This window comes from Rana temporaria, chromosome 3, assembly GCF_905171775.1.
Source record: "Rana temporaria chromosome 3, aRanTem1.1, whole genome shotgun sequence".
Taxonomy (NCBI): Eukaryota; Metazoa; Chordata; class Amphibia; order Anura; family Ranidae; genus Rana; species Rana temporaria.
Genome location: NC_053491.1, coordinates 462,218,791 through 462,241,645, shown reverse-complemented (window position 1 = coordinate 462,241,645; position 22,855 = coordinate 462,218,791). Strand labels below are relative to the sequence as shown.

At 46.2% G+C, this 22,855-nt stretch overlaps 1 protein-coding gene across 3 annotated transcripts in view; it reads right to left on the bottom strand.

Annotated features, from left to right (window-relative positions):
• Positions 1–22,855, bottom strand: part of KCNAB3 (potassium voltage-gated channel subfamily A regulatory beta subunit 3) — a 171,399-nt gene that overhangs the window by 90,741 nt on the left and 57,803 nt on the right. The window contains exon 1 of one of the 3 annotated variants that reach the window (XM_040346791.1): positions 14,685–15,694. The exons of 1 other annotated variant lie outside the window; for it this stretch is intronic. In XM_040346791.1, coding sequence (XP_040202725.1) covers positions 14,685–14,905 — 221 coding nt within the window. In that variant the 5' untranslated portion in view covers positions 14,906–15,694. Of the gene's footprint in view, positions 1–14,684; positions 15,695–22,855 lie in introns of those variants that run through there. One more of the 3 variants, XM_040346789.1, reaches the window with a different exon arrangement.

Sequence of the window (22,855 nt, the reverse complement as noted above, 5' to 3'; positions counted from 1 at the left end):
ACAGAAGCGCCACCTAGCGGCCAGCGTAAATATGCACCCTAAGATACGACGGCGTACGCTATTCGGATCTTAGCCTAATTTCGGTGTATCTTGCTTTCTGAAAAAGAAGATACGCCGGCGCAGCTTTGAATTTACGCGGCGTATCTATAGATACGCTGGCGTAAATTCTTGCTGAATCCGGCCCACTGTCGAGACAAAATCTCATCGTTCTAAACGCGGTGACGTACAACACGTACAACGGCACTATAAAGAGGCTGCTTTTGCTAATCTCGTGTTACCGCGTGTTAAGTAAAAGTTTGGTGAGAGACGATTCGCGCTTTTCAGTCTGTTACAGCGTGACAAATGTGCTATCTCTATTACGGACGCTACTTTTACCGAAGGTGCGCTCCCGTCTCATACTTTATTCTGAGCATGTGAGCGTTTCTAGGCATACACACGAACGTGTTTCTCGTCGTAAGCCAGCCCGACGAGAAACACGACAAAGAAATTGAAACTCCCGACGAGAAAAAAGAGAACATGTTCTCTTTTTTTCTCGCCGAGATCCACGACAATTTTCTCGATGAAAAACATACACACAACCGTTGTCCTCGGCAAAAATGCTCTGCCGGCATTTTTCTTGATGGATTTTGCCAAGGAAAACGGTCGTGTGTAAGAGGCCTGAGTCTACGGCCGCGTACACACGACCGTTTTTCATGACGAGAAAAATAGATTTTTTTTCTCAAGGAGAAAAATGGGCAATAAAAATTTAGAACCAGCTCTATTTTTTCTCGACGTTTTTCACGTCGTCGTTTTTTTCATCGTGAAAGATGGTCGTGTGCAGGCCTTAACGACGGGGAAAAAAAACGCACATACTCAGAAGCAAGTTGTGAGAAGGGAAATTTGCATAGTCAGCCCAAAGGGTGGCGCCATTCGAATAGAACTTCCCCTTTATAGTGCCGTCCTATGTTTTGTACGTCACCACGCTTTGCTAGAGCATTTTTTATCACGATCGTGTGTAGGCAAGGCAGGCTTGAGAGGAATCACGTAGAGAAAAACTTCGTTTTTTTCCATGTCATGAAAAACGGTCGTGTGTACGCGGCATTAGTCTTTTGACTAAAATAACATTTTAGTCGTATTTTAGTCATCTCAATTGTTTTCGTTTTAGTCGTATTTTAGACGACTAAAAAAGTATTAATTTAGTCTACTAAAATGATTTAGTCGACAAAATTAACACTGGGGTAGATTCAAGAAGCAATTGCGTCTGCGTAACCATAGTTACGCAGCGCAATTGCTTAGTTGTGCCGGCATATCGAATGCTCCTGATTCAGGAACCTCGATACGCCGACTGCAGCCTAAGAAATTACTGGCATAAGCCTCCTTATGCCGTCATATCTTAGGCTGCATTCTTACGCAGGCCGCTAGGTGGCGTTCCCGTAGTGGTCAGCGTATAGTATGCAAATTGCATACTAACGCCGATTCACAACCCTACGCGAGCCCTGCGTACGCAGTTTACGTCGTTTGCGTACGTCGGTTTTTGCGTAAGGCTGCCCCTTCGATTAGCAGGGGCAGCCAATGCTACGTATACCCGTTGTTCCCACGTCGCGAAATTTTAAATTTACGTTGTTTGCGTAAGTGAATCGTGAATGGCGCTGGACGCCATTCACGTTCACTTTGAAGCAAATGACATCCTTGCGACGTCATTTACCGCAATGCACGTCGGGAAAGTTTCCCGACGGAGCATGCGCACTACGCTCGGCGCGGGAACACGCCTAATTTAAATGATCCACGCCCCCTACGGGATCATTTAAATTGCGCGCGCTTACGCCGGGCATTTTGCCGGAGCGCCCACGCAATTTACGGAGCTACTGCTCTGATGAATTGCGCTTAGCGCAGGAAATTTACGGAGGCGCAGCGGCAAAACGGTGCGCTGCGCCTCCGTAAAAAAGGGGCAAATGTTACTGAATCTACCCCACTGGTGGTAGCACACATGGTCATTGCTAAGGAGAGAAGTGTCCCGCCACTCTATCTCTATGGGGACACCCCTGGTATAAGGACATTAGGTGACTCCTGTCTGCAGCTCTTCCTCACACTATGGCTTAAGCTGGCCGTAGAATTTCCAACATCTTTGGAAAATTCTTACGAAAATTCTCAGAACATTTGAATGTCATTTGACATTTTTAACATTTGATTTTGGAATTAATGGACAAATTAATAAAAACCTAATATACTGTTATAAATTAGTTCAGTAGAGCATAAATTTTCATCCTAATTTTCTCATCACCGCGGTCAAAAATGAACATCAATTTGACCCCACTAATAATCAGAAAAACACATTTTCTAAGAGAATTATTTTTCTAAGAATTTTCATTTGAAATTCTACCCATCCGAGGGCAGTTTTAACCTATACATTTTCAACCAGGGTCCTGTGAGATCATAGGGTTCCTCCAGAAGTTACTAGAGGTTCAGAAGGCTGTGGCTGATTGGCCTCCCATCTGATGATGCCTGCATAGTTCTGGGGTCAATGCCAATGAACAGAGCCAGTTGTGTCTCGTAGACATGACTGCCAAGAAAAATTGTCAATTCACTTGTTTTTGAATATCCTTAATTTTTTTTAGCCAAATTTGACTTTATGTGTTCTCAGGAATATGATGCGTTGGTGATGTCACTGGTCTCTTGGGATTGGACAGACCGTGTTCTCGTGAATTTGAAGTATCAGTGATGTCACTGGTCTTTAGTGATTGGACGGGCTGTGTTCTCATGAACATAAAGTGTTGGTGATGTCACTGGTCTCTAGTGATTGGACGGGCTGTTTTCTTATGAATATGAAGTGTTGGTGATGTCACTGGTCTCTAGTGATTGGATGGGCTGTGTTCACAAGAATATGAAGTGTTGGTGATGTCACTGGTCTCTAGTGATTGGACGGGCTGTGTTCTTATGAATATGAAGTGTTATTTATTTATTTGTTACAGGTTGTGTTGGGAATGTCACTGGTCTCTAGAGATTGGATTACATGAATAGGAGGTGTCAATGGTGTCACTGGTCTCTAGTGATTGGACGGACTATGTACTCATGAATATGAAGTGTCAGTGATGTCACTGGTCTCAGTGATTGGACGGGCTGTGTTCTTATGAATATGAAGTGTTATTTATTTATTTGTTACAGGTTGTGTTGGGAATGTCACTGGTCTCTAGAGATTGGATTACATGAATAGGAGGTGTCAATGATGTCACTGGTCTCTAGTGATTGGACGGACTATGTACTCATGAATATGAAGTGTCAGTGATGTCACTGGTCTCTAATGATTGGGCGGGCTGTGTTCTCATGAACATAAGGTTTTAGTGATGTCACTGGTCTCTAGTGATTGGACTGGCTGTTTTCTCATGAGCATAAAGTGTCGGTGATATCACTGGTCTCTTGTGATTGGATGGGCTATGTACTCATGAATATGAAGTGTCAGTGATGTCACTGGTCTCTAATGATTGAATGGGCTGTGTCCTCATGAACATAAAGTTTTGGTGATGTCACCGATCTCTAGAGATTGGATTACATGAATAGGAGGCGTTAATGGTGTCACTGGTCTCTAGTGATTGGACGAGCTGTGTTCTCAAGAATATGAAGTGTTGGTGATGTCACTGGTCTCTAATGATTGGATGGTCTGTGTTCTCATGAACATAATGTTTTGGTGATGTCACTGGTCTCTACTCTAGTGATTGGACGAGCTGTATTCTCAAGAATTTGAAGTGTTGGTGATGTCACTGGTCTCTAGTGATTGGAAGTCTGTGTTCTCAAGATTATGAAGTATCAGTGATGTCACTGGTCTCTAGTGATTGGACTGGCTGTTTCTTCATAAACATGAAGTGTCAGTAATATCACTGGTCTCTACTGATTGGACAGGCTGTGTTCTCATGAATATGAAGCGTCAGTGATGTCACTGGTCTCTATGTTCATGAGGACACAGCCCATTCAATCATTAGAGACCAGTGACATCACTGACGCTTCATATTCATGAGAACACAGCCTGTCCAATCAGTAGAGACCAGTGATATCACTGACACTTCATATTCATGAGAACACAGCCTGTCCAATCAGTAGAGACCAGTGATATCACTGACACTTCATGTTTATGAAGAAACAGCCAGTCCAATCTCTAGAGACCAGTGACATCACCAACACTTCAAATTCTTGAGAATACAGCTCGTCCAATCACTAGAGTAGAGACCAGTGACATCACCAAAACATTATGTTCATGAGAACACAGACCATCCAATCATTAGAGACCAGTGACATCACCAACACTTCATATTCTTGAGAACACAGCTCGTCCAATCACTAGAGACCAGTGACACCATTGACGCCTCCTATTCATGTAATCCAATCTCTAGAGACCGGTGACATCACCAAAACTTTATGTTCATGAGGACACAGCCCATTCAATCATTAAAGTTTTGGTGATGTCACTGGTCTCTAGAGATTGGATTACATGAATAGGAGTTGTCAATGATGTCACTGGTCTCTAGTTATTGGACGGGCTGTGTTCTCATGAACATGAAGTGTTGGTGATGTCACTGGTCTCTAGTGATTGGACGGGCTGTGTTCTCATGAACATAAAGTGTTGGTGATGTCACTGGTCTCTAATGATTGAATGGGCTATGTCCTCATGAACATAAAGTTTTGGTGATGTGACTGGTCTCTAGAGATTGGATTACATGAATAGGAGTTGTCAATGATGTCACTGGTCTTTAGTGATTGGACGGGCTGTGTTCTCATGAACATGAAGTGTTGGTGATGTCACTGGTCTTTAGTGATTGGACGGGCTGTGTTCTCATGAACATGAAGTGTTGGTGATGTCACTGGTCTCTAGTGATTGGGCGGGCTGTGTTCTCATGAACATGAAGTGTTGGTGATGTCACTGGTCTCTAGTGATTGGACGGGCTGTGTTCTCATGAATATGAAGTATCAGTGATGTCACTTGTCTCTAGTAATTGGACAGATTGTGTTCTCATGAACATGAAGTGTTGGTGATGTCATTGATCTATTTATTGTACTGGCAGACTAATATAAAATGTATGGTGTATCATTTTATTATTACATTTTTTATAGTGGCAGCATTAATTCATAATGACTGGCTCTTCTTTAAACTTGATATATGTTTAATAGATTTACTAAATTGAATTTGAGTCATAAAATATTAATTGACTGCATATTTATATAGCACAGACAAGAGATCGGATATGTGTACATCATCCTAGAGGCATCAATTCTACATTGTGTCCTGTCATTCAGGGTCTTTGATCTTCCACACACACCATGGGAATGCTCTGTTTTATCTTATATTTAAAGCTCTTAATAATCAGGTGAAGTTGCTACTTGGTTAAACCTTCAGCTCTATATAACCTTCTATAAACAAATGTTTAAAGGGGAGTTCCACCCACAATTTCACTTTTTAAATATAAATACCCCTGTAATACATAACCTTAATATAGTCTAGTAAAGTTAGTCTGTAAACGAAGGTCCGTTTTGTTAGGTTGTTAGAGCATTTAGTTAGTTTATAATCTAGAAATAGACCGTGGCCATCTTAAGTGTGGGCATCATGAAGCCAGACTGTATGACTTCCTGGATTTCAGCCTTGCAGATCTCGCACATGCTCAGTGCTGCACAAGCGATGTAATAGGTTTCAGTCAGGTTTCCATAGCAACGGGAGTGTCAGAGGAAGTTGCCGCCCCTTCTCTATGCAAATAGGCTATTTGCAAGAACTACTGGGATACATGATGCCTATCCCAGAAACCCTTGCGAATAGCCTTGTGACTTAATAGCCTAGGCTAATAAGGAGGAGGAAGTAATGAAGGACTACAAAATAAAGGTATTTACAAGCAACAAAATAAATAAAAATTGTCCATTCTGAACACTATGAGATTAGGGCATGCAGCACAGATAAACATAAAAAAAATGGGTGGAACTCCACTTTAAGGACCCTAAACAACAGCAAATAATTGTCGAACCCCCAGATTCCTGTCAATCAGATGTTTGTTGTGGGTTCCCCTTATTGAGGAACCATTTCTTCTAATGAACAGGTAAAGGAGTACTTTTACTGTATGGTGCACTACATGTTCACTCTACCCATAGGTCCCCATCCACCCTCACGGATGTCTTGCCAGTTACAAAAAGAGATTGTTTATTGTAAGCAACATTCGGTCCAAATAATACTACTTGAGGTGAGACCAGGGCTCAAGTCCTGCGGGAACGCGTGGGAACGGAGTTCCTGCACTTTTTTCACAGCAGGAACTCAGTTCCCTTTGCAGGACTAGAGCAGCCGAGAGCAGCCGAGCCGCCCGAGCCAATCCTTCACTAAGCGGCAATGCCCAGCTCGAGTCACTGTCAGGGGCAGGCGAACCTTAGTAATCCTTTATGTTACCGGCCGCTTCCTGTATATGGATTCATCAGGTAGTGTGCGGGTATTCCCTCACTTCCTCGATGCCGCAATGTCTCCTGGGAGCTTTTGTCATTGTTCCCAGGAGACATTGCGGAGGTCTGCCAAGAGTTATCACGGGATTTAGAAAGAACTTGCTGATTTCTAAATCCCGCGATGCTCCTCTTCTGCATCAACTCATGCAGACGGTTGCTCCCAGGATTTCTCTCCTCCTGCACAAAACTTCCACTGTAACCTATTAGTCTTCTTGTCACTTTGCATAAAAGATCACTGAATAATCCCAGATGCTGGCTGAATCTTGCTGTGTGGTTACTAGGCCAGAGGTCTGCAGCACCTCTCCCCGGGGGCCTAGTAATTAAGCAGCTTGTATTAGTTGGTGGACTACTGATCCCAGCTAGCCCAACTTACAAATCCTGCGCCCGCAGGCAGCATCGATTTGACACAAACCCCACCCCCCCCTCCCAGATGGGGATGGACCCCTGCTGCTATCTAGCACTCCTTTCTCCACGTCTCCCGGCCGACAACTCCCCTCCAGTGGGCTGGTCCTGAGCTTATATGGGAGGCCTGCCCCCTGCCAATTCCAGATGGGGATTGGTCAGGGCTCCTCGTATGAGCTCCCTGTCACTCCAGTCATGTGCCCTGCTCCTTTTCCAGAACATTTTCCCTGGAAGCAGGAGAGGTGCCCCAGAACTGAAGCACAGGTGGTCACACTACACTAACCACTCCCTGCCCCCAGATCAAAACAAATACGGACAGTTGGCAACACTGCCACAAAGTCAGAGACACAGTGAAGCCGGAGACACAGTGAGTAACACTACCTGTGATTATAGTTGCCAATAAAAAGGACTCAATAAAAAGGACTTAGTGAGCGCTAAATGTCTGTAGGTTAGGGGCGCAAATTACTTGACAACCCATGCTACAAAAATTATTTTACGGTTAGGGGTCCGTAAAATAATTTCCCACAACTTGGGAAATGTTATCAAGGGGTCACGGCACTAGAAGGTTGAGAACCACTGATCTAAGGTATATCCTAGCCCTTTCTAAGTTTTATCACAACACTACTCAGATATATCTCTGTACTATCTCAGCACTATCAGCACTATCAGCACTATCTCGTGTATACTCTCTATACTATACTAGGTAAATCTCAGTACTATCAGTACAGTCAGGGATGTGCGCAGGGGCGGGTCCAGGGGGGACAACAGGGCAATTGCCACCCCCGAGAAATTTGTTTTAGTTGCGGAATTCACGGGTGCCGGAGAGTCTGAGCGGGCGGCTGCGCAGCGAGTGAGAGTCAGAGAGTGGGCGGTCAGCTGGTTGGCCCTGTGCTCTGTGGGTGTGCGGGCGGCTGGCCAATCAATAAGCCCGGGGGAGCAGAGAGATGACATCATCACTCACTGCCCGCGCCCGCTTTACATCCCTGGAGTAACTTCCGCCCTCTCTGTGCAGGCAGCAGAGAGATTACATCATCTCTCTGCTGCCTGACTCTGACAAGCAAAACACCACCTTAGCAAGTGACAATCTGCAAGGTTTGACAGGTGAGGTGGCAAGTGACAATCCCCAAGGTGTGGCAGGTGATGTGAAAGTGACAATCTGCAACTTGTGGCATGTGACGTGGCAAGTGACAATCCGCAACGTGTGGCAGGTCTGCTAAAACAATATATATAGGCCCGGATTCAGGTAGATCGGCGCATCTTTGTTCCGGGGTAGCGCATCTCATATGCGCTATGCCGACGTATCCCAGAGAGGCAAGCTGAGTATTCACAAAGCACTCGCTCCCTACGTTGCGCCAGCGTAACGTAAATCTTTCGGCGTAAGCCCTCGTAATTCAAAGTAGGTGGACGGTGGGCGTGATTCATTTAAATGAACCGTGACCCCATGCAAATGATGGTCCGAACGAACGGCGCATGCGCCGTACTGTGGATGCATCCCAGTGCGCATGCTCAGAATCACGTCTAAAATACTCCATAAGATACGTCGAATCACTGCCTACGACGTGACGTAAGCTACGCCCAGCCCTATTCACATAGTCCTACGTAAACGACGTAAAATTCGACGGCTGTTCCGTCGCCCATACTTTTGCATGGCTTGCGCCTCCTATATGGTGGAATAACTTTACGCCGGACGTACGCCTTACGTAAACGGCGTAGATTACAGCGACGGGCGCAAGTACGTTAGTGAATTGGCGTATCTCGGTCATTTGCATATTCGACGCGTAAATCAATGGAAGCGCCCCTTGCGGCCAGCGTAAATATGCGCCCAAGATACGACGGCGTAGGAGACTTACGTCGGTCGGATGGAGCCAAAATTCAGGCGTATCTTATTTCAAGAATCAGGCGCATCTGAGCACTTACGCGGCGTATATAAAGATACGTCGGCGTAAGTGCTTTCTAAATCCGGTCCATAATGTTTGGGGGTTCTGAGTAATTTTCTAGCAAAAAAAATATGATTTTTACACGTAGGAGAGAAATGTCAGAATTGGTCTGGGTGGCAAGGGGTTAATTACCATAAGTAAATAATATACAAATAATTATTATATATTGTTTTTAAGGTAATTAAAAATATTTTCAAAATATGTCCGTTAAGCAGGTGGCTTAACGGACAAATTACTGAAGTTTGAAGTTATAACTTCCAACCAGTAATTTCACAGTAAATAGATAAATTATAAGTTATTATGTTATAACATAATGCATAATAATATATGATTTAGCTGGAATATAACAGTATTTTTTCAACAGAATCAGTTTAACTGTGTGAGAAAAACATGGAATTGTGGGTAAATCTTATACACATAAACACGTTTTTTTGTGGTAGTTAAGAGGGCTGGAAGGGAGCATTTGTCTTTTAGACACACGCCCCCTTCTATGACTGCAGTGAGAGGCGTGCCTCCACTGCAGCATTTTTATTGGACAGCTGGGACCAATGGTACTTTACCGTTTGTCCAAGACTCCAAGCTATCCATTGAGCTCAGTGCCTCTGACAAGAAGTGAGGAGAGGCACTGTGAGCTCATCCTCTCCGTCTGCTGAAAACAGAGTGTGCTTGTATTTAAAGTGGCCGCTCTATATTTAGGTTCTGACAGGCTGCGCAAGGAGCCCCGTATCTCTGGAACCATAGGTCGTAGGAGCCCCGTATCTCTGGAACCATAGGTCATAGGAGCCCTGTATCTCTGGAACCATATGTTGTAGGAGCCCTGTATCTCTGGAACCATAGGTCGTAGGAGCCCCGTATCTCTGGAACCATAGGTCGTAGGAGCCCTGTATCTCTGGAACCATAGGTTGTAGGAGCCCCGTATCTCTGGAACCATAGGTTGTAGGAGCCCTGTATCTCTGGAACCATAGGTTGTAGGAGCCCCGTATCTCTGGAACCATAGGTCGTAGGAGCCCCGTAGCTCTGGAACCATAGATCGTAGGAGCCCTGTATCTCTGGAACCATAGGTTGTAGGAGTCCCGTATCTCTGGAACCATAGATCGTAGGAGCCCTGTATCTCTGAAACCATAGGTCGTAGGAGCCCTGTATCTCTGGAACCATAGGTTGTAGGAGCCCCGTATCTCTGGAACCATAGATCGTAGGAGCCCTGTATCTCTGGAACCATAGGCCGTAGGAGTCCCATATCTCTGGAACCATAGGTTGTAGGAGCCCCGTATCTCTGGAACCATAGTCCGTAGGAGTCCTGTATCTCTGGAACCATAGGTCGTAGGAGCCCCGTATCTCTGGAACCATAGTTCGTAGGAGTCCCATATCTCCAGAACCATAGGTCATAGGAGCCCTGTATCTCTGGAACCATAGACGATTGGAGCCCCATATCTCTGGAACCATAGGCCGTAGGAGTCCCGTATCTCTGGAACCATAGGCCGTAGGAGTCCCGTATCTCTGGAACCATAGGCCGTAGGAGTCCCGTATCTCTGGAACCATAGGCCGTAGGAGTCCCGCATCTCTGGAACCATAGGTCGTAGGAGCCCCATATCTCCAGAACCATAGGTCGTAGGCGCCCCGTATCTCCGGAACCATAGGTCATAGGAGCCCCGTATCTCTGGAACCATAGGTCGTAGGAGCCCCGTATCTCCGGAACCATAGGTTGTAGGAGCCCAGTATCTCCGGAACCATAGGTCGTAGGAGCCCCTTATCTCCAGAACCATAGGTCGTAGGACTCAGAGCCCCGTATCTCTGGAACCATAGGTTGTAGGAGCCCCGTATCTCTGGAACCATAGGTCGTAGGAACCCCGTAGGGGAACACACATCCAATTTGCAATGGTGTGAACCCAGCCTGAATCTATGCCATGAAGAACTGAGGCAGTTCTGAAGGCAAAAGTGAATCCAACCTGGTACTAGTAAGGTGTAAAATGGCCAGTGAGTGTATATCTCTGCACTCAAGTATAGAGTATTTCAAATATCCCAGGTATATCTCAAGACTATCTTAGAGATATATCTGTACTATCACAGGCACAGTATTTCAGCAGTTTTTCAGGTCTCACATACTGTATATCTTAGCATTCTGACAGATATATCTCAGTATTCTTTTGGGTACCAGTATATCTCAACATTAATTCAGGTATATTTCAGCAATGTCTCAAGTGTATCTCAGCTACAGTATATCTGTAGCAATAATTCAACATTATCACAGGTATATCTCCAGTGTGTCTCAGGTATATCTCCAGTGTGTCTCAGGTGTGTCTTAGCATTGTCTCAGGTATATCTCAGGTGTGTCTTAGCAATGTCTCAGGTATATCTCCGGTGTGTCTCAGCACTATGCCAGGTATATCTCCGGTGTGTCTCAGCACTATGCCAGGTATATCTCCGTTGTGTCTCAACACTATGCCAGGTATATCTCCGGTCTGTCTCAGCACTATCCCAGGTATATCTCCGGTGTGTCTCAGCACTATGCCAGGTATATCTCCGGTGTGTCTCAGCACTATGCCAGGTATATCTCCGGTGTGTCTCAGCACTATGTCAGGTATATTTCCGGTGTGTCTCAGCACTATGCCAGGTATATCTCCGGTCTGTCTCAGCACTATCCCAGGTATATCTCCGGTGTATCTCAGCACTATGCCAGGTATATCTCTGGTCTGTCTCAGCACTATCCCAGGTATATCTCCAGTGTATCTCAGCACTATGCCAGGTATATCTCTGGTGTGTCTCAGCCTTGTCTCAGATATATCTCCGGTGTGTCTCAGCACTATGCCAGGTATATCTCCAGTGTGTCTCAGCATTATCCCAGCTATATCTCCGGAGTGTCTCAGCATTATCCCAGGTATATCTCCAGTGTGTCTCAGCCTTGTCTCAGGTATATCTTCAGTGTGTCTCAGCCTTGTCTCAGGTATATCTCCAGTGTGTCTCAGCCTTGTCTCAGGTATATCTCCGGTGTGTCTCAGCCTTGTCTCAGGTATATCTCTGGTGTGTCTCAGCCTTGTCTCAGGTATATCTCCGGAGTGTCTCAGCATTATCCCAGGTATATCTCCAGTGTGTCTCAGCCTTGTCTCAGGTATATCTCCAGTGTGTCTCAGCCTTGTCTCAGGTATATCTCCAGTGTGTCTCAGCCTTGTCTCAGGTATATCTCTGGTGTGTCTCAGCCTTGCCTCAGGTATATCTCCAGTGTGTCTCAGCCTTGTCTCAGGTATATCTCTGGTGTGTCTCAGCCTTGTCTCAGGTATATATCCAGTGTGTCTCAGCCTTGTCTCAGGTATATCTCTGGTGTGTCTCAGCCTTGTCTCAGGTATATCTCTGGTGTGTCTCAGCCCTGCCTCAGGTATATCTCCGGTGTGTCTCAGTCTTGTCTCAGGTATATCTCTGGCATGCCTCAGCATTTTCTCAGGTACATCTCAGGACTTAGATGAATTTCATCACAATGTCATTATGTACCTTGACACTTTAACCTAGTACACACGATCAGAAAATCGTACGAAAAATACTGCTTTCGAAGCTATCGTACAATAATCTGATCGTTAGTACACAGCTTTCGAGAGCCAATCAGGACAGGTTCTGCGAAATTATCTGATGGGACAAGCACAACATTTTTCTCGTATGATACTTGATCGCACCTTGGGTACCAGCGCTATCTTGGGTACATCCCAACACAATCTCAGGTACATCTCAGCACTATCTCAGGTATATACCAGCACTATCTTAGGTACATCCCACCACTATCTCAGGTATATCCCAGCACTATCTCAGGTACATCCAAGCACAATTTCAGGTACATCTCAGTACTATCTCAGGTATATCCCAGCACAATCTCAGGTATATCCCAGCACAATCTCAGGTACATCTCAGTACTATCTCAGGTATATCCCAGCACTATCTTAGGTACACCTCACTATCTTAGGTATATCCCACCACAATCTCAGGTACATCTCAGCACTATCTCTGGTATATCCAGGCACTATCTTAGGTACATCCCTGCATTATCACAGGTATATCCCAGCACTATCTCAGGTACATCTCAGCACTATCTCAGGTACATCTCAGCACTATCTCAGGTATATCCCAGCATTATCTTAGGTACATCCCAGCATTATCTCAGGTATATCCCAGCACTTTCTTAGGTACATCCCAGCACTATCTTAGGTACATCCCACCACTATCTTAGGTACATCCCAGCACTAGCTCAGGTATATCTCAGCACTATCTTAGGTACATCTCAGTACTATCTCAGGTATATCCCAGCACTATCTTGGGTACATCTCAGCACTATCTCAATTATATCCCAGCACAATCTCAGGTACACCTCACTATCTTAGGTATATCCCACCACAATCTCAGGTACATCCCAGAACAATCTCAGGTACATCTCAGCACTATCTCGGGTATATCCAAGCACCATCAAAGGTACATCTCAGCACTATCTCAGGTATATCCAAGGACTATCTTAGTTACATCCCAGCATTATCTCAGGTATATCCCAGCACTATCTTAGGTACATCTCAGCACTATCTCAGGTATATCCTAGCACTATCTTAGGTACATCTCAGCACTATCTCAGGTATATCCTAGCACTATCTTAGGTACATTTCAGCCCTATCTCAGGTATATCCCAGCACTATCTTAGGTACATCTCAGCACTATCTCAGGTACATCCCAACACAATCTCAGGTACATTTCAGCACTATCTCAGGTATATCCCAGCACTATCTTAGGTACATCTCAGCACTATCTCAGGTATATCCCAGCACTATCTTGGGTACATCCCAGCACTATCTTGGGTACATCCCAGCACTATCTCAGGTATTTACCAGCACAATCTTAGGTACAACTCAGCACTATCTCAGGTATATCCCAGCACTATCTCGGGTATATACAAGCACTATCAAAGGTACATTTCAGCAATATCTCAGGTATATCCAAGGACTATTTTAGGTACATCTCAGCACTATCTCAGGTATATCCAAGCAAAATCTTAGGTACATCCCAGCACTATCTCAGGTATATCCCAGCACTATCTTAGGTACATCTCAGCACTATCTCAGGTATATTCCAACATAATCTCAGGTACATCTCAGTGCTGTCTCAGCTATATTGCAGCATAATCTCAAGTACATCTCAGCACTGTATTAGGTACATCTCAGTACTATATCATGTAAATTGCAGCACAATCTCTGGTACGTCTCAGGTATTTCCTGAACAATCTCAGGTACATCTTAGTACTATTTCAGGTATATCTGAGCAAAATCTCAGGTATAACTCAGGACTATCTCATGTATATTTCAACAATCTCTGAAGTGTGTATCAGATATATTGTTGCACTACCTCTGGAATTTCTCAGCAGTATGTCATTGTATATCTTGATACAATCTCAGGGGTATCTCTTTACAATCTTGGGAATATCTCAGATATACTTCAGCACATTTTAGGGGTATATTGTTACGATCTTGGGAATATCTTAGCTATATTGTACCATCAGGAGTATCTCATACAATCTTTGGGGTCTGTCAGTATATTTTTGCATTGGCTTAAAAGTGTCAAAAAGTTTTAAATTTTATCAATTTTAGCCACTTCAGGACAATGTAAGGTGACACTGGGTATTTTGCCCCAAATGAGTTGCCCATGCAATTATAGTGTACATAACAGGCTGCACACAATAAATAGCGCAGTTTAAATGTACTAAGACTATGTAGCCCAACTGAAGCAGTTATTGGAGTATAGAGGACATACATAGAAGAAGTCCAATGTCATTTACTGTACTATGTCCATATATGTATCTATGCCAATAAGAGAAAGTCACCTTCCCTTAAAATTAGTCAAACCCCAGAAGCCTCCTAATTGAAGTATTCTACATCCTCTTACCTGTACTTCATACCCGTAGCTTTGCCCGTCGACTCCCGTAGCATGTGTGTAAGCAGCGGGAGCACCTGATTAGGGTATTTGGTCCCCAAAGGGGGAGTGCGCTGCTTAGTCTGCCCACTGTTTCCCCCATTTTGCCCCCCAGAAGGGCGGTTGGGGCAAAGACGGTCCTCGCTGGTCCTACTTCTTAGAGTCTGCTCAGTGCAAGCAAATGAAACTTGCATATTGGGACAGGTATAAGGGGAAAGGTAGGATGCTTAATCAAGGAAGGGGGCAAAAGGGTGTAGGGGTCCCGCTAATAAGAGGGGTAATAGAAGTCGGGTTTCAAGTAAGAAGGGATTGACCTGGGGGGGGGTCAATATCCTTGGGGACCAGGGGGTCCAGCAAGAAGGGGTAGGCTGGGGGGTTCCAGTTCCTTGGGCAAAGGGGGGGGTATAGCAAGGAGGGGTAACCTGGGGGGACAATATCCCAGGGAACGGGGGAGTAGTGACCAGGACGATGAGCCACTCAGGGCATGAAGATGTGTTCGAAGAAAGGAGATGAGAGGTATAGAGAGAATGAGACAGAGGGGGGATGGAGAGAGACTGGGGAGGAGGGGAGGGGGATGGGAGAAGTAAGACAAAAAAAGTGAGGAGTCCAGAAGGATGTATAGAGGATGGCAGGATGGTGCGTGGGTTAGGGAGAGCTGCAAGCAGAGGTGTTCAGAGCAGATTCCAGGGATTGGACTGGTGTAGGGGGTGGATGAAATAGGGAGAGGGCAGGCTGTGTGCAGTGTTGGGACAGCTCTGCAGTTATCAAGGGTACAGACTTCACACATCCCTCTCCCTCCCTGCTTCTCGCTCTCATCCCCCCACTCTGCACCGATGCAGCTAATAGGAGCCCCTCCTCCTCATTCACTCACTACGCTGCATGCAGTGCATGCAGTTTGTTTATGGACGGGGCCGGCGAGAGGCTAAGCTGTGCTGCCCTGGCAAGAGCGATGCTCTGCAGGCGATGACAGAGGCTGGCACCCTGCAGCGGAGGAAATGAAGATATGAGGTGCACAGCAGGTGCCTGCTAGGATGAGGGTGATGGGATGAGAGGATGCTGTGCAGCTGCGTGTGGTTAAAGGGTGATGCTGAGGAGAGCTCCGCAGACTGCAGGTGATGGAGAGGATGAGGGAGATCTACTGGGAGGGGGGAGGGGCTTGGACTGGTACTCTGCAGGTGCCAGGTGGGGAGAGGTCAGACTGGTACCCTGCAGGTGCCAGGTGGAGAGAGGTCAGACTGGTACTCTGCAGGTGCCAGGTGGGGAGAGGTCAGACTGGTACTCTTGCGGGTGCCAGGTGGGGAGAGGTCAGACTGGTACTCTTGCGGGTGCCAGGTGGGGAGAGGTCAGACTGGTACTCTTGCGGGTGCCAGGTGTGGAGGGGTCAGACTGGTACTCTGCAGGTGCCAGGTGGGGAGAGGTCAGACTGGTACTCTTGCGGGTGCCAGGTGGGGAGAGGTCAGACTGGTACTCTTGCGGGTGCCAGGTGTGGAGGGGTCAGACTGGTACTCTGCAGGTGCCAGGTGGGGAGAGGTAAGACTGGTACTCTGCAGGTGCCAGGTGGGGAGGGGTAAGACTGGTACTCTGCAGGTGCCAAGTGGGGAGAGGTCAGACTGGTACTTTGCGGGTGCCAGGTGGAGAGAGGTCAGACTGGTATTCTGCGGGTGCCAGTTGGGAAGAGGTCAGACTGGTATTCTGCGGGTGCCAGGTGGGGAGAGGTCATACTGGTATTCTGCAGGTGCCAGATGGAGAGAGGTCAGACTAGTACTCTTCAGGTTTCAGGTGGGGAGAGATCACACTGGTACTTTTCAGGTATCAGCTAGGGGAGGTCAAACTGGTACTCTGCAGGTGTAAGGTGTGTAGAGTTCACACTGGTACTATTCAGGTGTCAGGTGGGGAGAGATCAGACTGGTACTCTGCAGGTGTCAGGTGGAGAGAGGTCATACTGGTGCTCTGCAGGTGTCAGGTGGGGAGAGATCAGACTGGTACTCTGCAGTGGTCAGGTGGGGAGAGATCAGACTGGTACTCTGCAGGTGTCAGGTGGGGAGAGGTCAGGTTGGTACTCTGCAGCTGTGGATTTGTGTAAAGGTCAGACTGGTACTTTGCAGGTGCTAGGTGGCAAAAGGTCAAGTTGGTACTCTACGGGTGCCAGGTGGGAAGGGGCCTGACTAAAAATCTTCAGATGCGAAGAGCAGAGAGGTCAGACTAGTACTCTGCAAGGGTTAGGTGGGGAGAGGTCAGACTGGTATTCTGCAGTTGTCAGGTAAGGATAGGTCAGGCCGGTACCCTGGAGTTGTCAGGTTGGAAGCGGTCAGACTGGTACTGTAAAAGTGCCAGGTTGAGAGAGATCACACTGGTACTTTTCAGTTGTCAGATCGGTAGAGGTCAAACTGGTACTTTGCAGGTGCAAGGTTGGTAGAAGTTACACTGGTACTCATCAGATGGGGAGAGATTAGGCTAGTACTAAGCATATGCTAGGTAGGAAGAGATCACACTGGTACTTTTCAGGTGTCAAGTAGGGGAAGGTCAAACTGGTACTCTGCAGGTGTAAGGTTGGTAGAGGTCAGACTGGTACTATTCCGGTGTTAGGTGGAGAGAGGTCATACTGGTACACTGCAAGTGCAATATTGGTAGAGGTCAGACTGGTACTCTGCAGGTGTCAGGTTTGGAGAGGTCGGACTGGTACTCTGCAGGTGTCAGGTGGGGAGAGATCAGACTGGTACTCTGCAGGTGTCAGGTGGGGAGAGATCAGACTGGTACTCTGCAGTGGTCAGGTGGGGAGAGATCAGACTGGTACTCTGCAGGTGTCAGGGTAAAAAGAGATCAGACTGGTACTCTTCAGATGCCAGGTGGGGAGAGATCAGACTGGTACTCTGCAGTGGTCAGGTGGGGAGAGATCAGACTGGTACTCTGCAGTGGTCAGGTGGGGAGAGATCAGACTGGTACACTGCAGGTGTCAGGTTTAGAGAGGTCAGACTGGTACTCTGCAGTGGTCAGGTGGGGAGAGGTCAGACTGGTACTCTGCAGGTGCCAGGTGGTGAGAGATCAGACTGGTACTTTGCAGTGGTCAGGTGGGAAGAGGTCAGACTGGTACTCTGCAGGTGCCAGGTGGGGAGAGATCAGACTGGTACTCTGCAGGTGTCAGGTGGGGAGAGGTCAGACTGGTACTCTGCAGTGGTCAGGTGGGGAGAGATCAGACTGGTACTCTGCAGTGGTCAGGTGGGAAGAGGTCAGACTGGTACTCTGCAGGTGCCAGGTGGGGAGAGATCAGACTGGTACTCTGCAGGTGTCAGGTGGGCAGGGCCGTCTTTACCGCAGGGCAAATGGGGCAGGTGCCCTGGGCCCTGTCACTGTTGGGGGCCCAAAGCATCCCCCTTTGAAAAAAAAAAAAAAAAAAAAATTTTTTTTTTTTTTTTTTTTTTTTTTTTAGGGGTCCGGAGGCCCCCCGGGGCCCGGAGGACCCCAGGGCCCCAGATGGCAACCCCCCTTTTTTTTATTTATTTTTAAATAAAAAAAAAATTATATATTTTTATTAAAGGGACAATTTTTTAATATATTTTTATTTTATTTTTTATTAAAGGGCCAATTTTTTTTTAGAGGTCTGGGGGTCCCCAGGGGCCCATTGTTCCCCAGGGCCCCGGATGACAACCCCCCTTTTTTTATTAAAAAAAATCTTTTTATATATATATATATATATATATATATAAATGTTTGTTATTATTATTATAGGACCCAGAGGTCCCCGGGGCCCCGGATGGCAACCCCCTTTTTTTTATAAAAAACATTTTTTTTATATATTTTATTTCTTTTTTTTCTTTTTATATATATATATATATATATATATATATATATATATATATATATATATATATATATATTTATTTATTTATTTATTTATTTATTTATTTTTATTAAAGGGCTCAGAGGTCCCCATGTGGCAAACACCCTTTATCTTTTTTATAAATGTTTATTTTTGTTTATATATTTTTTTATTTATTTTTTATTTAAGGGCCCAGAGGTCCCCAGGGCCCTGGATGGCAACCCCCCCTTTTTTTTTATAAATGTTTCTTTATATATATTTTTTTTATTAAAGGGCCCAGAGGTCCCGGATGGCAACCCCCTTTTTTTTGTAATTTATTTTTATTAAAAAAAACATATTAAAGGGCCCAGAGGTCCCCAGGGCCCCAGATGGCAATGGCAACCCCCTTTTTAAAATATATTTTTTATTTCTTTTTTATTTTTATTAAAAGGGCCCAGAGGTCCCCAGGGCCCCGGATGGCTACACCCCTTTTTTATATATATTTTTCTTTATTTCTTTCTTTATTTCTTTTTTTGTAAAGGGCCCCCCGCTTCTAAATTTGCGGCAGCCCCCCCCCCCCCTGCTTCTCAATTTCAGGCGGCAGCACCCCCCATCCCGGTTCTCTGCTCCAGGGGGCCCATGCCTGAAGCTGTGTAAGTGGCCCCATAATTCCTGATGGCGGCCCTGCCGCCCGTTAAGCCCCTGTGCTGCCCACAAATCAGGCTGAAAATCATCAGCGACACGCAGCCAGTGACAGTACTGCTTCCCTTCCCAGTGTTTTAAAATGTACAGCACCCCTGGCTTCCCTTTAGACGCGCACTTCTCCCTTCCTGCCACTGGGTGCTGCTTGCATATAAAAGTGAATTAGAATATGATTTTATAACATCCCCAGTTTGCTCTTCCTGAGGCTGACTTCTTCATGTCCTGCTCCTCAAGGTATGTCACAGTTTGCTAATCTATATTGTAAATTGAAGTTTTCTGTAGAGTGTGCCCAAAGTCTTTATAATATTTGATGATTCACTGCAGGTCTGGTCAGTGTTTTAAAAAGTTCCTCTATTTTACACATGGCACGGCATGGGGTCACAGCACTGTCTGTCCATTCTGCTTTAGCACCATGGGACCCCATGCCATGCCATGTGTAAAATAGAGGAACTCTTTAAATCACAGACCAGACCTGCAGTCCAGGCTGAGTAAAGCCTCAGAGCACATGACATTACTGTCTGTATTTAACTGCTTGATGGGCTTTTTTTGGGCCTGGCTGGTTCACATGTATGTGTTTTGGCGGCCCACATTTGCGCAGGCACAGCAGCCCATTCATTTGAATGGGCCGCCATGCCTGCATTTCCTGCAAAGAAAAGCGCATGCCTCATGTAATAGGCTGCGCACACGGCACGCCTATGCCCATCAAGCACTGAAATACAGCACTGTCTGTCCATTATGCTGTCTGCTGTGACTTATCTGCAGTTCCCGCACTGTCAAACTTGCTGCATTTTTAGATGTTTAGGTCACGCTTTTAAAAACACAGTGCGTTTGTGTGTGCAAGAACTGCAGGTAAGTAGCATGGTGCAAGAACTGCAGGTAAGTAGCATGGTGCAAAAGCAGAATGGATTTCAAGGCAACTGTATTTTTAAAATGCTGAATGCACCTTTTTTCTGCAGGAAACGAAGGCATGGCAGCCCATTCAAATCAATGAGCTGCTGTACCTGCACAAATAAGGACCGCCAAAACATACATGTGAACCAGCCAGGCCCAAAATAAGCTGGAGGGGGGCCCAAAAAAAATGTTTGCCCTGGGCCCAAACCATATTAAAGACGGCCCTGCAGGTGGGGAGAGATCAGACTGGTACTCTGCAGGTGCCAGGTGGGGAGAGATCAGACTGGTACTCTACAGTGGTCAGGTGGGAAGAGGTCAGACTGGTACTCTGCAGGTGTCAGGTGGGGAGAGGCCAGACTCGGACTCTGCACTTGCCAGTTTTGGAGGAGTAAGACTGGTACTCTGTAGGTGCCAGGTGAGGATAGGTCAGATTGGTTTTGCCTGGCAAGGAGAGGTCAGACTGATTCTCTGTAATTGTCAAGTAGGGAGATGTCAAACTGGTACTCTGCAGGTGTCAGTCAGGGGGAGGTCAAACTGGTACTCTGCAGATGGCTGGTGAAGATAGGTCAGACTAGTAATCTGCAGGTTTCTGATGGGGAGAGGGCAGGCTGGTGCCATTTAGGTACCTGGTGCGGAAGCATCAGACTAGTAGTCTGCAGGGCTCAGGTGAGAGGAGGTCAGACTGGTACTATGCAGGTGCATGTTCGATGCAGAAGAAGTAGTGGCAGATTATATTGGTATTCTGCAGGGCCAGGTGGAGAAAATGTTAAATGTCCCCGATTGGGGAAGGGTGGAAGTGTACTCTACAGATGCCAGTTGGGGGGGAAATCAGTTGTGACTTTGCTGTGTCGGGTCGGGAGGAGTTAAATTGTGACTCTGCTTTGTAACGTGGGGAATGCCAGTCCAGGTTCTTTGCAGTGCCGGGTATGAAGAGGTTAATCTGATACTCTGCAGGGGAAAGGTTCAGAAATATTAGGAGGCCCATTGAAAGTTCCAGTGGGGGAGAAGTGAAACGGATGCTCTACCTGTTATAGTGGGGAGGCAGGTTACATTGGTACTCCACTCAGGGCCATCTTTAATATTGATTGGACCCTGGGCAAACATATTCTCAGGCCCTCCCAAATCCACCTTTTTACCTTTTTGGGGGCAGTGCAGGGCTCAAGAGGCAGCTGTTTTGGCACCACAACGACTGGGCCCAGGGCAGCAGCCCCTTTTGCCCTGTGTTAAAGGCGGTCCTGGCTCCAGTGGGGGGTGCCAGCTGGGCTAGATGGTACAGGAGGTAGATCCCAAGATATGACGGGTGACCTACAGGTGCCAGGTGAGAGAAGGAGGGCGGAGGAGGGGAAAGACTAATGCAAAGCTCGCTGGTTACGTTAGAAATTCTACCATTCCGGTGATCAGCAGGTGATGTGACAGAAATGCTAATACACATACGCTCTGCAGCTTCAAGGCCAGAAAGAGGCAATGAAGCTTATCCAATTACGGCAGTATAAAGAAAAGAAGAGAATAAAGAGAGGCTATCTGCGGCACACAAGTCATATTTCACCTTTCATTGGTAAAACAACAAGAACAATGTAAAAGAGATTCTTATTGGTTGTCAGTTATTGTATACTGTTTGTTGTATTAGAGGTTGAGAAAAAGAACAATGCTGCAGAATTTCATAGTAAAACAATGTGAGAAAGGAAGCAGAAAGTCTTCAAAAGTATAAAGACAAAAAGTACCAGAGAAGATTCAGATTCATGAGAACACAGCCCGTCCAATCAGTAGAGAGTGAGACCAGTGACATCACTGACACTTCACATTCATGAGAATACAGCCCGTCCAATCAGTAGAGAGTTAGACCAGTGACATCACTGACACTTCATATTCATGAGAATACAGCCCGTCCAATCAGTAGAGAGTGAGACCAGTGACATCACTGACACTTCACATTCATGAGAATACAGCCCGTCCAATCAGTAGAGAGTTAGACCAGTGACATCACTGACACTTCATATTCATGAGAATACAGCCCGTCCAATCAGTAGAGAGTGAGACCAGTGACATCACTGACACTTCATATTCATGAGAATACAGCTTGTCCAATCACTTGAGACCAATGAATTCTCATAATCAAGTTAATCCAATCTACAAATACATTTGCTATGTATCAATTCACCTGTGCATCAAATTATCATACCACGCCCCTCACAGGTTTTAATTTAAACAATTTAAATATACATTTTCTCTGTAACATTTAATGGACATGATGGGCCAGATTCACGTCGATCTGCGGCGGCGTAACGTATCGCATTTACGTTACGCCGCCGCAAGTTTTACGGGCAAGTGCTTGATTCACAAAGCACTTGCCTGTAAAGTTGCGGCGGCGTAGCGTTAATTCCCCGGCGCAAGCCCGCCTAATTCAAATGATCCGGGTAGGGGGCGTGGATCATTTAAATTAGGCGCGTTCCCGCGCCGAACCTACTGCGCATGCGCCGTCCCTTAAATTTCCCGACGTGCATTGCGCTAAATGACGTCGCAAGGACGTAATTGGTTTCGACCTGAACGTAAATGACGTCCAGCCCTATTCACGGACGAGTTACGCAAACGACGTTAAATTTCAAAATTTCGACGCGGGAACGACGGCCATACTTAACATAGGATACGCCACCTAGGGGGCATGTTTATCTTTACGCCTCGTATCTCTTACGGAAATGGCGTCAATTTACTGCGACGGGCAAGCGTACGTTCGTGAATCGGCGTAACGACTCATTTG